Source organism: Xiphophorus couchianus, chromosome 14 (assembly GCF_001444195.1).
Source record: "Xiphophorus couchianus chromosome 14, X_couchianus-1.0, whole genome shotgun sequence".
In the NCBI taxonomy this organism is placed as follows: Eukaryota; Metazoa; Chordata; class Actinopteri; order Cyprinodontiformes; family Poeciliidae; genus Xiphophorus; species Xiphophorus couchianus.
In genome coordinates this window covers 1645169-1661544 of record NC_040241.1, presented here as the reverse complement: position 1 = coordinate 1661544, position 16376 = coordinate 1645169, and the positions used below count along the sequence as shown (strand labels likewise).

The window sequence follows — 16376 nt, the reverse complement described above, 5'->3', positions numbered from 1 at the left end:
GAGCCCTAGATGCGCGCTTAAAGCCTTGTTCCTGTACTGAGCCGTATGGTAAGGGGTCAGTGGGGTTCAGTTCGCTGTTTTCACCATTGAGGCAGTGGAAACACTCTCCTGAATACGCCAGACCATAAAATATTGTACCGTGAAAACAAGGTACAATACCTTGTACCTTGTACACACACAAACAAGGTGTGTGTTTTAAGTTTAGTGTATCAATGTTCGAACTCTTATTTTGAAGAAAATAAAACTGGAAGTAGTTCTTACCCTGTCGTGTTGACAGAATCAGCTAATAAACACTTTCATTCAGGATGAAATAGCTCATTTGGGCCCTCAGTAGAAAGTGCCAGACAAGATATAATTGTCTGGCAATGATATCACAGTTAGCGCTGTGAGAACCACGCGCTAACTGTTAGCCATAACAACACCAAAGTTCCCATCTGGATCACAGCTTCCTATTGGCGCTAAACTAAAGAACTACTTCTGCGTTTTAATGAGTCTCAATGGCATTTTAACGTTTCTTGTAAAAACAATCTTTAATACTTAAACTCATGTGAAATCTTTGCACAGTTTGAGATTCATGAAACTTTTACTCACTATCGTCCTCCACTCTTGGGCTCATAGTGGTAAGGAAAATAAATGGCACTCCTGGATTGGCTGGTTTGCAAATAGCATGTCAAGTAGCATTGCGCTAAGCTAGTTCAGCTTCCCAAGTTGCGTTTTCTTTCAAATATTTTAGAAATATTCTATGAAAAATCTGTGAGTCGGCAGATTTTCTGTAAGCAATTCTAGATAACATTCCAAGGACTGAACCATTAACAGGCATGAGTCTACTGTATCTATGCTAACATATCCTTCCCACTGTGACTGAAACAAGATAATCAAGGTTTTCACTTCGTCTGTCAGTGGTAATAATGTTATTGGTTTAACTGTGTCCTATGAACTGGTTGAAATAAATTTATTAACTTTTACTTGAGATGATAAAGCTCCTCCTTTAACATTCTGTAAAGGATAATAATAGGAAATGTTCACATGCTGTGATTTTTAGCTCAGCTCCACGTTCAGGCCTGTAAAAGGGAAACATTTAAAACCACAGAAGATTCCTGTGGTCTGACATGCAAGTGCACCGCTGCTGCTGCTGCTGCAGCATTCTGCAAGGTAATCAGTAACTGTAACATTTAGATTAATGTACTTGAGGAAAATGTAATTTCCTTAGAGCCAAACTAGCAAGTATTATTACATTTAAAGCACCCAAACACAATTACCTTAGGCAGGTACTTAGAGCAGCTCTTGTTTAAATTTCCTCAAAAGCTGAAAATATTTCTCTTTTGTCAATGTAAAAAAAAAAAGAAAACAGAAAAGATAATTAACTCTTTGAGCCATAGACTGTGAAAGTTCTGCTTCAAATATATTCTCAAAGTCATCTTGGAAGCTTTGATGAAAAATTGTGAAGTGCGAGTAATCTCACCAAGCCAGGGGGAGAGCTCAAGAGCTCCAGAAAAATCTTTTTTTTAAAACTCATGCAGGACAGTAAATGAGGGTAAATAATGCTTTAATAAGAACCAGTCAAAATTCCTGTGTTACTGAATTTGCTCTACAATATATTAACCAGACTGCTGAAGCAGAAACAAAGCATATGCTACCAGGAATTTTTCCAACAGCAGCACGGAGCATTCAGTTTGGGAAATCCGGCGTGAAAACCCAGCGGAAGATGTAAAACCGCACATAAATGTTTAACGTTTACTCCCCATGGAGGCTGATTAGTGTTCCAGATCATACGTCTTGTGGTGTTCTTAAGCCCCTACGCCAGGACAAGACCTGACAATGACAAATACGTCGCTTTGTATGCATGCTGCATTTTAGAGTTTGTCATTTCCTGGTAAACGCTGATGACTCATTCCGCGCTTGGGGGCGTATGCTTAGTTTGCATATGACAAAATGCAAACTAAATTCAAATTTGTGCAGCTTTAATACAGAATGTTAGTCAGTATCTGTTTAGGGCCAGAAAAGAGCAAACCGAGCAGGCCATTCCCCTCCGGCTCTGTTTCTAAGAGATGTATAAATAAGGAAAGGGGAAAAAGCCTCCACTTTATGCCAATTTCTTAAAGTGTCTCCTTCATGGACACATATACATCTACAGTAAAGCTACAGTATGTTCTAACAAAATAACAACATGGCTAGAATCTTTGCCTTTATTCATTTTATAATGTTTGTTTTATTGCAAATGATAACTCAAATAATAAAAGTGTAGCTGTATGCTAAACAGATTGTTGCTCCAAGGCATGAAGCTGCAGGCTACGACCACAGGATGGTTGATCCTTTTTAAAATCAATGTCATGGAAAAAAAGGCCAGTATAACTTTAAAGTGATGCTGAAAAACACTCTACACTCCAGATTCTGCAGTAGGGGTGGGCATTTATCGTATCGTTTATCATTTATCGCAATAAATTGCTCATCATGAAAAGAATTTTGATTCATTGTTATCACTATAAACTCCAATTAGTGATGATTAAAACTCCCAAAACTGTCCAAATGATCAGGTCTGTTGGTTTTAATGTTTTTCTCCACTGTTAGCTGAATAATGTTGTATCGATACGCATCAATAAATTGAAAATATGGTTAAATGCAGTTAATGTTTACAGTTAAGTGATAAAAAAATATCACACATTTTCATTTCCTTGGTGTCCTAAATAAATGTATTACACATGGTATGTTTTTCAAGCGCAGTATTTGCGGGGTTATGATTGCTGTGTAATGCGGTCACAGCCATATAGTTACCCAAAAAAAGAAGAAGAAATAGTTATTATCTCAACTTTTATCATTATCACAATAATGCTAAAAACATTTTTTATAAAGCTTTAAGTCCATATCGCCCATACCTATTCTGCAGTGTTATTTTTTTCATTTTGTTTCTAAAAATTAATCAGACTCATCTACATGAATACATTTTGAAATAAAGTCACTTCTTGTTCCTCCTAACGTTTCCATGCAGTTTGCTGACTAACATGTTGCTTTCCTGCCTTACAAATCTAGCGCTTTGCTTCAGATTTAGTCGAATCTCTGCGCAACTTTTTCCACTTTTTCTCTGCGCAGTGTTGAGAATAAATAAATTCTGTTTTCCTTCCACCTCTTTTAGCTAGTGGCTAAGCTACATCTACAGGAAATTACATGTTAGGAAATGCAAAGGAGAGCTCTGCTTAGAAGAAACGACACACTAGGGGAGGCCCTCTTTGGGGTGCAGCTTAGACAGAGGCTAACAAAAGAAGTTACCAACTGTTGCTTGTCGCCATTTATCATGTTAGCTCTTAAAGGTAGCATGTCAGAATGGACCAGCTGTATTTTGGTATTAATGAATGGAATTCATGAATTCAACTCACTGACTCTTCTTTAGCCTCATCAAGAACTCAACATGGAGAATGGATGATTCTCCACAGCAGACAGGGAGCTGCACCAGCCAGTACAGTCTCTCTGTCACTGCAGTAAATAAGAGAGTGTACTGGGAGCCTTTTCAGTGACGGATGAAAACTCAAATTCTTATGGAAAACCTAGATTTTTTTTGTGTGTTTCTTACCTCAACAAAATCATGTTCACCATCTTAAGAAAATTATTTGTTAAATTAGGCCACCAATTTAACCAGTTGGTGTCTTGATGAGAAAATCAAAGACTGCAATCAAAATACCTGGATCTGATACCTGGGATTGAATAGAGACAAACAGTAGTCTTTTACTACATTTTTTTTGTTTGTTTGTTTCAGGAGTTTTGAAAGTGAAGTTATAGTCGGTTTGTATTAGAAATGTGACAAATCACAGAAAGTTTGTAGGAAACAAAAAAAAAAAAAAACAAACAGCCAGTCCAACAGGGAGTCATCTCTAAGTCTGTTCAGGAGTTTAGCAAACGTTTGTATTTTGTGCCAGGTTGTCATCTGGGCAACAACTTGCTGACACAAGCTTGTATCTCACAAACAACTTAAACTTCTGTTTGAGTTGTTTAAAAATGCTAAAATTGGCTAAAACTAGAGACTTGACACCACTCTGACGATTTCCTTACTTTTATAAATAGCAATACAATCGACCCCACCTGTATTTGCATTTTTTACTACGGAATGTTAACTCTAAATTATTCACGTACATTTTTCTCTTATGTATTTTTACCTAAAATATTTACAACTGTGTGCACTAAAGGCACAGTACGTCAGAATACGTGAGGAGGGTGATTCCGTTTAAGACGGTGTACAAAAAAATACAGGTCCTGTTTTTGTCAGCTATATTGAATGCAGAGTTTAAATAAAGAGCTGTTTTCTGAGTTCAGCATCTGCAGTGGCTTGTTGCTAAATCCTGACCGTCCTTGTGTCTGCACTGCGGTTAATTAAGGCTCCATGTGTTGCTCTGAATGTCTGGAATAGTTAGAGGCTGGCCAGCGCCATAACCTCACCCCACCCGACCGGGTCCCGCCGTGAGCCGCTGCCCATTAAATGCCTATCACCTCAAGAGCCCCGAGGACAGAGGAGGCTGAATTGGTCCAGTGGACGAGCCCTGATACACAGCTATAAAACGCACACACAGAGGAGGCATATGTAAATGCAAATCTTAGCAAACACACACTGCTTGAAAAGACAAGCCATCGCTGGCATATTTCATAAGTCATTACGTCGGAGCGTGCACGGCCTGTTCTCTGTGGCAGTGTCACATCCAGCTCCGTCATGTTAGGAGCGCCGATTGCTTGTCATGCAGGCGGCCCGTCCCCCCATTCCGCCGCAGCACACTCATCCCTGCCACCAAAATTGGCTCTAAAGCCACACGCCACTTTTGATTTGACCTGGCACGCCCTGAAACAATAACTTCATCAGGGCCTGTTAGGGTCTCATCCTGACCAGAGAACAAACAATGATTTCCCTGATTCTCATCTAGAGGGCACCTTTTGTTGCTATCATCAGTGTCAGTGTCTGACCTGGCGAGGACCAAAGGCGTCGGTACGGTGGAGAAAAGACAAACCTGGAAAAAACTCAGGATCCACAAACACTTGAGATTATCTCTAAAAAAAAAACACTTATAATTGTCTATTTTAATAGTTCAAATTGCAAATATATCTTAACCAGAATTGATACTAGGGACGCACCAATCCACATTTTTCATTTCCCATAGCGATACCAATATCTGAGGTTTAATATCAATTGAGCAACAGTGCTAAATTGAATTAAAACATTGCTCTGAATTACAAAGGTTTTTGAATGCACCATTACAACACACTTAAATACAGTAACAGCTTCACAAGCCTGGTCAAACATGTAAAAACACAGTATAACTTTAATCTGTTCAGTCAGTGCAATTAGGAGTATAAACAGCCTATGTAAAATAAATAACAAAGAATCTGAAACTGACAAAAAAAATTATCTGTGAATATGGGAAGCGTCAGCAAATAATTTGGAGTTACATTACACAGAAAAAAAATACGAATACTGAAGTGTGAACAGGCAGGAGTCCACTTTGTAGCAATTTAGAAAAGTAAATAAATCCTCTGTGCTGGCAGCCGAACTGCTAGTTAGGTAGGATTTTCACACAATCCACACATACTTGAGGCCCCTGTTAAACAATTATAACTGCCTACTTAAAAAGTTCACACACCAAATATACCTTAATCTGTATACAGCACACAGTGGAAACTCTCTTAGCACTAGCGCAGAAGCTAATATCTACAGCCTTCCTTATTTGTGTTCTTGTGGGCACAGCCAATCAGCGGAAAAGAGAAATGGCGTATCTGGATTGACTGCTTCTCAAAGGTTAGGTTGATGGTGTGTAAAGTAGAATTGTGGCCATTTTTATTGTTTGTATTTGAATTTTCTTTCAAACTAAATACAAAAAAAAAAATTGGAATGAATTGATTTTCCTTAAATAATTTTGAGTTTTCCATGAATTCTGAACCCAAATATTCGGGGGTCTGGCATAAAATAAATGGGTCACTAAACATCGTTCTCCCCCGTTTTACTATCAACTTTTTCATGTCATCTGTTTTTAGTTTGTGTATCTGCTCTGCCTTTGCAAACCCCAGTTGGTTGTGGCAGATGGACCGGACTGGGCCAGGTTCTGGTTCTGCTGGAGGTTTATTCCTGTTACAGGGAAGTTTTCCTCTCCACTGTTGCAACATGCATGCATGCATGAGGGATTCTTGTAACGTCAACAAGTGATTGCCTACTGCCACTACGTGCAACTAATCAAGACTTGATGCAATCTGCTCCGTTTCTTTAGATAGAAACTTTTCAAACTAATTGGAATAATTAACAAAACTTAATGTAGTTCGATAACTAGGATCAATTGAAACGTGTGTGGGACTGTACTGAATTTTTTTTTCTTGTAAAGTTTTCTCGAGTTTCCTCCTATTTGTTGTGAATTGGTGCTATACAAAAAAACTGAATTGAATTGAACCAAACATATGCCATGCGGTGCACACTACGGTTCCTCATTATTGTGATATTCTTAGATTTTACATATTTTTCACTTCAAAGGGGAACTTCATCTCTTTGTTTTGCAGCATCCAGGATTAAAGAGACTTAAGTTTTCGAGTTTTCCAACATGAAAACTCAGATTGTTTGAAAAAGCGAGACCCTCTGGGCTGATCTGTGGTCGTGGGCGTGTGTATGTGTGTGAACATGAGGTGTAATGTGTGTGTATTCCCCTCTGTAAAATTAGCTACATACACCTGGGTGTTTTTTTTCTCCCATGTTTTGCTCACTTTCAACGCTTTGTCCATACATTTTGTTTTCTCCTGCCAGTCATTCCAACATCCCTCCCACAACAAACATGAGATAATCGAGTAAGATACCACCATTATGTCAGCGGTGCATATGCCAGACATTAAGTGTCTTCATTAAAGAGTTGGGGGACAAGAACCGGGGCCCCGGTGGCTCTGCGACAGACCTAATGATGTGATAATGGGATGGCATGCGTAATGGCCCCGCTCAGTGGAAAAGACTTCTCTTTCCTAGAATGCTGGTAGAAAGCTCACGCACGCACACACACACACACACACACGTGCCATAACACCCACGCGTAAACATACAGATGTGCGTTATCTGTCTGATAGTTCCACCCACCTGGGTGCTGCATGAATGTCAGACCAAGAGCACTCATAGAGGAGAGTACAGTAAATCATAATTAGAGTGATGAAGTACCCTCTGAGCTCTTAATTGAAAACAAATGAGACAGTTCCTCCATGCTGATGACTAGAATACTGCCCTGATACACTTGGATTATTACGCTGAGAACAGAAACATTGAAAGGTTACTCTACAGGTTCACCCGTCATCAGTCCACGTATGAGCGTTAATGTTTCTACGGCTTGAACTTTTCTTTATATTGTCACCACCGAACCACAAACCTCAGTGGGGTTTTATGTGATGGAGCGACACTAAGTAGGGGATCCCTGTAAAGTGGGAGATTTTTTCTTAATAATAATAATAATAATAATAATAATAATAACAAAAAAGTGTGGCATGCTTTTGTATTCACACCCCTAAAAAAAAACTCAACTGGCTTCAGAGAACAGCAGAAAGGTAAGCAGAGTCCACTTGTGTGAGATACAATCCCAGTGGAAATACAGTGCAGTGTTTACCTGGGGGCCATTTGTGGCCCTTGAAATGATTTTTATTGGCCACAAGTGGAGAGCAGTAAAAAATTTGGCCAACAAAACAGGAAACGACGGATGACCTCAAAATTTTGGAAATTGTTTGTTTGCGGTGTGATTCTGAAGACTCTTGAGTAATTTAAGTTACAATTTCAATTTAATAAGGCAGTAGTCCAAACAAAACCTTCTTTATGTTTTGGATCTTTAAGGATTCATAGATTTCACAAAAGTTTTGCTAAATATTGAGCAGATAAAATAAAAAATAACATATTAATAAACTCATTTCTGCATGTCTTCATTTTCTGAATTCTGTAGCCCACCAGTAGTTTAAATTTGGGCGTTTTGGCCAAAGGGGCAAAACCTTTTGGACACCACTGCCACAGACTAACTAGCAGGCCTGGCAAGGAGAACATTCTTTAGAGAAGTATTCAAGAGGGCCACAGTAGCTCTGGAGGAGCTACAGAAATCAAGAGCTCAGATGGGAGAATTGTATGAACTCCACAAATATGGCCGTTATGGAAATGGAGAAGTGGAATAAATAAAATGTAAGTTTCATTCAACCCTGTAGGAACACAGCTGACAAGTGGGAAGTTATCAATCCAAATTGGGTCAAAATTCAATGTTTTCACCTTCCAGCAAAACTCTGTGGCAAAATATAGGCTTTGTAAAATGCATGAGTACACCTTTTACTTCACAACAATGCTCTACCAACACACGTGTGATGTGTTGGTCTATCACATAAAATTTAATTAGAATATTATCAGTATTTCTCAATTTCTGTCTTCAGACTCGACTGCCCTTCATCTTTTAGGTGTTTCTCTTCTGATTTGAATATGTGGGTGATGAACAGGCTTCTGCAGAACTTGATGTCATGCAGAGGAGGTCATCCAATCTCATGAATCACGTGTTTTGGAACAGAGACACATCTACAACATGCAGGCCAGTGATTCCTGAAGACCAGAATTGAGAAACATTGGCATATGTTGACAAAGTTCAAAACAGATTAAGGCATATGAATACTTCTGCATAACAGCGTCAACTCCATTCAGGCTCTGCATCGCTCTGTAATTTCAGTGGCCCATAGCCTGAGTCAATAATTCACTCTGAACTGCTCACATTAGTGGCATATTCCTTTCATAAACAGACATACTCCCTCTTTCCTTACAACCATTGATTAATCCATAAAAAAGCTCTTTGGCTTCTCTCATCCTTCTCCTTTGAGTAATTACCTCATAACTCCTATTTCCATCCCACATCCTTACAAACATGTCCGTCTGAACCATATGACTCATAACGACACTGGAGACGGTCCGGGTGGCATCATGGGAAACCCCCCCACCAACCACGACCGTGTTGCATGCCCAAATGAAATCCTATTTGTTCCTATCTGCTGCAGGCATTTGGGGGGGAAAGCTCCACCTGTCACACTCCCCTCCCTGCTCGCCACACATCCCGGGAACACATTAGTATTGGGCCCTGGCTAAATGCTTGACCCCCATCCTCCCTTCATCCATCTATCCATCCAGATAAATGGTAATGACCGCGGAGAAGAACAGCCCCTGATGAATTAAACATTTCCTACCAATGAGGATCTCATTTTCTCTCTTTCGGATGGCGGTGAGGTGACATTTTTCCTGCTGGTAGAGGTACTTTATCATTGTGCAGCTCAGGTGCGTTGGAGGTCAATGACACAGAACCAGTACTGTTCTAATATATTCCATCTGGGGGCAAATCAGATGCATTTTGCTGTGAACCACCCGTCCCGGGGTCAATCCGCGACAACCCCCGCAATCTATTTGACTGCCAGATTCGGGGCTGCCTTTTCTGGAATGTAATGGCACCAACTTTTGCAAGCCAGGGCCCAATCTCCCTAAAGTGTTACCCAGGAAACCCCCCTCCCTGTTTCTAAGTCTCTTCTGTTCCACAATGTCTGTGCATTTCTGTGTTTCGAATTCTAGCTAAAACATGAGCTGAATTCTATCCTTTCTTTTATCTTTTTTTCCCCCCTCCTCGCTTTCTCATGGCCTCTCTGTTCTCCTCTCCATCTTATCTCTACTGCCTCTCTCTCTCTGTCTGTCACGGCTCCGGCTTTTCTGGCATCATCAGGTCGCCAGCTGACCATCTTCAACAGCCAGGCGTTCATTAAAGTCGGTGGTGGAGAGAAGGGGCGCCACTTCCAGGGCCAGATGTCGGGCCTGTACTACAACGGCCTGCAGGTGTTCAAACTGGCGGCTGAGGGCGACCCCAGCGTCCAGACCCAGGGCAACCTGAGGCTGGTGGGCGACGTGCCCTCGGTGCTCACTACCGATACCACCTCCACCACCCCACTGGCTGATATGTCCACCACCATCATGGAGACGACGACCACAATGGCTACAACCACCACCCGCAAAGGGCGCTCGCCCACCATGAGGGACAGCGTCACACAGGTGAGGAAGATTGAAGCTTGTCCGCAACGACGGCTATTTTGCAAAACGTTTCGTTAGATGTTTTCACAAACTGTGGTTTATAAAAACATTTCAGCATCAGAAAAGGCCATTATTTCCTCATGAATAGAAGTCATTTTACCTCTGGTTTCTCACCTTTGTTTATGCTAACACTAGCATTTCTATTGACTATTTGAAGACGCAATTTGACATTTTGAAAATAATTTTGCTCAGTGGAAACACTCCAATTTCAAAAAATTTCCAATTTTGATCAAAAGGTTTGCTGCTAGCATGAGGTAGCTTTTTTGAAATTGGTTTATTTCGGAAAACTCCAGTGGAAACACTTTTTCCGTGTCACACAAGTTAACTGATCAACTGGATGTTGCCACTGGAGAAAACCACAAAGAAGAAGACTACAGGAAGTAGTAAACTACTGGTGGGCTACATCGCGTCAACAAACTTATGTGATTTTAATTGGTTTTTAAAAAAACCTGTTAATCAAAAAAAGAAAGACAACAGGAAGTGGTTGGTAGAATCGTGGTGTCATGTTAGTAAATGATCATGTGAACAAACTTATTTGTGTGTGATTTGAATTGCATTTCTTATTTAATGGAAACACTGCAAACGCAAAATTTTATTTTTTCAACATTAGTGGAATATTTGCACACATTTGCAATGGAAACTAATGCTTAGTTAGAACAAGCTGGAGTTGTTCTGAGAAATTACTTAGGTGTTAGTTGAACCTCTTCTTGTTCCCAGATTTGTAAAAAAAAAAAAAAACTTAGTTTCTTCTTGTTTGGCTCTAAATATGGTAAATGTTTTGGTTTTGTTTTACACTCATATATGTAGAAATTAAAGAAGCCTAATCAAGTAGCAATCAGAGGGACAGTACTTGTATTTATTTGCAATCAAACTGATTTATGAAAAAAACTTTAAAAATTTGCTCATTGTTTTCAGACCTTCATGTGCAACAACGTCACGTGGTTAGCAGAGCTTGGTCATTTCCTGTGGGAATCTTCACATGGCTGAACAATGTCTCTCCTGATTGGTTGGTTTGATTGGCTGCCGTTCAATTAGTTAGAGGTGAAACGATTGAGCCAAAATTAGCAGTCTGAACTCAAGAGGGAGATTCAGAGGGCAGCTGAGTTTTACACACAACACTGCCTTGTGTCTGCAGTCCTGATAACTAAAAAGAAGTGAATCAGAAACACAAATTCTCAGGTACTTTATTCCACAACATTATAGAGGTAGATTTACACGTGTGAAATATTTCTGGCCCGCATCTCGCCGACATTTGTTAGGCCTCAAAGGGCCTAGCAAAGAACAGCCACTGTGACTGCTTTTTATTACACCAGTCAATCTGCTACTTATTTTCCTCGGAAGAGGTCTGGCATTCTGGGATGCGGAAAATTGCTACACATAACCGAACAGCAAAGACGAGATGATTTGGGTGGGGGAGTAGGAAAGGGGGACGGGTAGAGCATCAGCACAAGGATATCCTCAGTACCATGGTCAATGACGAACCAGGGTGCAGTAAACACATTTACGGCCCGGCTTTACATGCTGGTGAGAGGCTGTCGTTTACGGTCTGACGACTAGCCACGTTTGCTGACGTTAGCATCGAGGTAAGCAGCAATTAGCAAACAGTAGGGAAGTGGAGCTTGCCCGCATGCGGGATGAGGGAAGAACCCTCCACTCTCATCAGAAGACTTAATGACAGGATCCATTTGTTCCAGGGGGAAATATGTTCCACTCGACATCCACAATCATTAACTACAAGCCGTGTGCTGAGCAAAACCAGGAGTGATCCGGGTTGTCTCTGGAAGGACTGCCAGCTTCATACTTGCGTTGTCAACGGTGTTGCTCTCTGTCAGCTGTTTCTGGCTCTGTGAAGGTTTTCTGCTCAAACACTCTGGTGTTTTGAATGTTTTAAGGACTTGGAGAAATAACAAACGGCCGCCTCAAATTCGCAGCGCGTTGCACTCGTTCATTAAGGACCTTCGCGACTGCAGAGACTCATCTGAAGTTCCAGGAAGTTCCATACAGCCTTTAGCTGTAAGCACCATCAGCAGATTCAGAGATAACTGGATCTCAGCTCACACCTTTGGTCATTTAGACCATTTGGAATAAATACAGCAATTATAATTAGAGGAAATTCTCATTGAAACAACGGCCAGATCCATCTACAAAATGAATTCAACTTTATACGGCAGACAGTAACTTTCAGCAGTTTGGGATGTTAATTTTGCATACGTCCTTGCATATATTTCTTTCTCTTTAGTGCATTTGTAAGTTACCAAATGGATAAGCATAGCTTTACAAAACTTTAGTTCTGATGACATCTGGAAAAAAATGCTAATCCAAACATTTTCTTCTGTACATGAGGGAAACTTTTTGGAGTACAAGAAGTGTGCCAAAACTTATGCATTCATAAGGAAGGTCAAACATGAATAGAATTATCCAGATACAATTCATATTTTAAGTACATCTGGTAGAAGAAGCTAGTAGTTGAGATGAATGACCTAGAACTTAAGATACAAATCTGCAATAATTGGCTAACCCTAAACCCATAAACCCCTAAACCTAACACACACAGAAATAGTCCGGTTCCTGTGAAATATCTTTGTACTTGTGTTGTTCCACACTGCAATGGACATGGCATTTAATTACAGGAATAGAATTATTGCAAACAGATCCTGAGAGTGTTGTCTTTAACGTTAATATGGTCTTAGCTGAGTATGATGTATTCCCACAGTGGCGTTAAACAGCAGGATGAGCGGGATGAAAATGAGCTCAGATTAATAGCGAAATAGTCGTTTACAGTTTGGGGCTTCTACCGGTGAGTTTTTAAAATAAAAATAAAAATTGAAGTCTAATTTCCAAGACAAAAAAAGTTGCCAAAGGTTTAATGTACTCTGTTTTCCTGACTAAATGAAGAAGACAAAGTGACAAATTACTTCACTAATAACAGGAAATAATTGATAAATAAAATAAAATCCCAAGAACCACACAAGTCTTTTGTGAGCCATCCTTACAGGCTTGAGTTGCCATTAGAGCTGCTGAATTACAGTCATCTCTGCAGGATTACATGGATGCAGTATTTGGTGGGATGCTGTCCTCCAAGGGTCATCCATCCACAGATATTATCACCATATAGTCAGTTGGAGACAATGTGTTATATTAAACATAGAAAAGAGTCAAGTTGATCACCGTCGATGGTGTTATTGCAAATTTTAACACTAATATATCACTTATATATCTTATTTACGAAATTTTGCCGTTGCTATACACAATGTAGCATTGGCTCTACATTCCCAGTAGTAGTGGCATTTAGTCCTACGGTCTCACCAGATCAACTTGTGAAATGTGAAAGACAGGGGGCGCTCCTAAAGGGCTGGTGTGTGTTTATCATGACACTGTCGTCTGAAAGGGATAACCAACAGTGATTTTTATTTTTATTGCGAGCACAGTGCACATCCTGGAGCAAAATTTGCCAGATTTGCCAAAAATAAATTACAGCAAAGATACACAACCATGCACACGCACGCTCAAACCTAATGGGTATTCAATTAACCTAGTAGTCTTGTTCTTGGACTGTGGGAGGAACCCATGTACGGTGGGACTGTGGAAATAAGCCACTGACCAGATTTCGTCACTTTTAGTTATTTACCAGAATGTTGTAGGTGTAGAAGTTTTGAAGCTTGTCTTTTGCCACCATGGTGTGTTGCTTTTAGGCATTGTTAAGGAAATGACTAATATTGTTGAAGAGTTGAGGGCCAGTTACTGATCTCAAGGTCTGTAATGGTTTCAAAGAGCTAAACCAATTTTAAACCGTTCCTTTGGTATAAAGATCCTTTGACAAAATGCCAGAGAGAGTTACTCCTTCATTTCCCCGTTTCATTGTCGTTTCTGTTATACACTAGAAACACAACCAACTGTTTGGAAAGTTGTAGATGTAAATTAAAGAAAGCCATGTATAGCTGTTATTAAAGTGTAGTTATTTTGAAAGTAAAGTCTGCCTGGTAAAGGTCAGGAGCAGGATGTCTGTTAGCAACAGAGCCAAGCCAATAGGCTAATAGTTTCCAGAAGGAGCAGGACAGCAAGAAGATTCTGTGCTGTAATTACATAATTGGTTCCTAAAGTCTATCCGTTCATCCATCCATTGACTAGACCCTCCAGTCCTTGCAGGGTGGCCAGGGGGCTGGTGCTTACCTCCAACTAGAGGCCGGGTACACCCTGGACAGGTCTCTAATTAATACAGACATATCCATGTCCTGCTGGAATGTTCCACCAACTTAGTAAATCTCTTTAAAGCATCTTTTAGAATGACAACATTAGTGGTTTTAGCAGTCACCAAGTTAATCTTTATATGTTGCTAAATGAACATTTAGTTTTTGAGTGTAATACTCAATATTATTTTAGCAGGCAAATATAATGTAAGTGTTTTTTTTTTTCTCAAGGATATAATACTGAAGAAACTGATATAATACTGATAAACTTCATGGCAGAGTGTTTTAATGATGGATTTAAAAGCAACAATCTTTTCTTAGACACTCTGCAGGATCTTCGTAAACAAAAATGTCAATGTCAAATTTTTTAATATAGCACTTTAAGAACAAGTTTAAAACTTCATCAAAGTGCTGTACAAAAATGATAATAAAATTAATAATAGTAATAATAATAAGTAAACAAAGAACCATAAACTCCTTTGCATGAGCAATTTAAACACATTATTACTGACTAGTAGTCATAAGTGATTAGGTTTTATCAAAAATAATAGTGATGGTGGAACATTAATACAACTCTGCACAAACTAATGTTCACTAACTTCAATGAACCCACACAGAACAAAACATTCCTCTGAAAAATCATTGGACTGGTTTAGCTATTCAGAAGAGAATTTCTCCAAGTTGCTGCTGCAAGTCATTCTGCATGTTTATCTTCAGAGACCTGAATGAAGCAGTGCAAAAGTTCCTCTGTTACACTGCTATATATATATTTTTTTCATTTAGAGGGAATAAAATCAGACCTAAAACAACATTTAAATGTCATCAAAACTGAATAAAAGATGATGTCTGACAGTCTAACAAAATTGAAAGCCTTTGACTGGCGTTGGCCAAATGTTGGTTTGTCAAATAAACGTAAAATTGAAAGGAAAAACAATATTTGTGATGCTACAGATGTCGGTGTTCTGTTGCCCAATTTAAATGAAATGAAATTTAGACGACATGTTTTGTTGGGGTTTTTTTCTGCATTCAGTCTGTTCAGGAGGTGTTCCACCGTGAATTTTAACTCTGACTCGAAAACAGAAATATGTTAATATCCCATCCTGCTGGGTCCTTTGTTGTGGCATCAAAGCAGCTTTACGACTACAGCAAACACAAACTCTAGGCTCCGTGTCAGCAGTGGAGTTATCTTGCTTTTGTATTTTGTCCCACTTAATCAAGAAGTTTATTATACAGACTGTCTGTATCGGAGTTTACAGGCTTGTTCGAGGTTTATGAAGCATCAGAAATCAGTGTCTGATTTTGTCACTAGCTTGATGTGTATGAAGTGAATCTATGTTGTCACAGTTCTATGGAAGACCAATACTGCCAAAAGTAAGAAAAAATAAGAAATAAATAAATAGTGCAATAAATGAATTAATGTGTCATAAAAATAAAAAAGATAAGATTTATTCAATATCATTATCTTAGCTGTTATAGTTTGTCTTTTTAAATATTTAAAGACAGATGTATTTTGCTTACCTAATATATCCTGTAACATTTTCTTCAATGGATTTCCTTAGATAAGTTATTTACATAATTTTTTACTCTTTTGACACTTTTTACAGATTAGCATGTGCCTGTGCAATATTAAAAATAATTTCAAAGGATGGTCCAAAACCAGATTGCTAATCTCAAATTATCTGCCTAATAATCCTTGACTGTTTTATGGAAGATCTCTGCAGAGTTTGGAGTAACACATCAGAGTGCCTCCATTTGTTATAATAATATAGTCATCATATAATCATATAGTCATATACTGTATAATTATATATATATGATCAATATAGCCACACCAAAGTTCTTTCTTTAAAAATTCCAGACAGCATTACATGAGAGAGTCACATTCTATTGAGACTGGGCTGTCCACTGGTGCAATGGCTAACCATGGTGTCTGCTATGTTACCATTTGGATGGGAGTTTGGGGGGTGAAATTAGGATGACCTGTAGGAATACAACAAAACAACATTTTTCGATACTAGAAATGTAAAAACAAAGTTAGTGGGACGAAGACAAAGTGGGCGGTCATTGGAACGGTGTCACTGCCTCAACCTCTCAACTGTTAGCTGAGCTTA

The 16376-nt window shown here is 39.3% G+C and overlaps 1 protein-coding gene across 9 annotated transcripts in view; it reads left to right on the top strand.

The window, feature by feature from the left end:
- Window positions 1–16376, top strand: part of nrxn2b (neurexin 2b) — an 811562-nt gene that overhangs the window by 774316 nt on the left and 20870 nt on the right. For all 9 annotated transcript variants that reach the window (XM_028038131.1, XM_028038134.1, XM_028038130.1 and 6 more), the window contains one exon: window positions 9717–10039. In XM_028038131.1, coding sequence (XP_027893932.1) covers window positions 9717–10039 — 323 coding nt within the window. The remainder of the gene's footprint in view (window positions 1–9716; window positions 10040–16376) is intronic.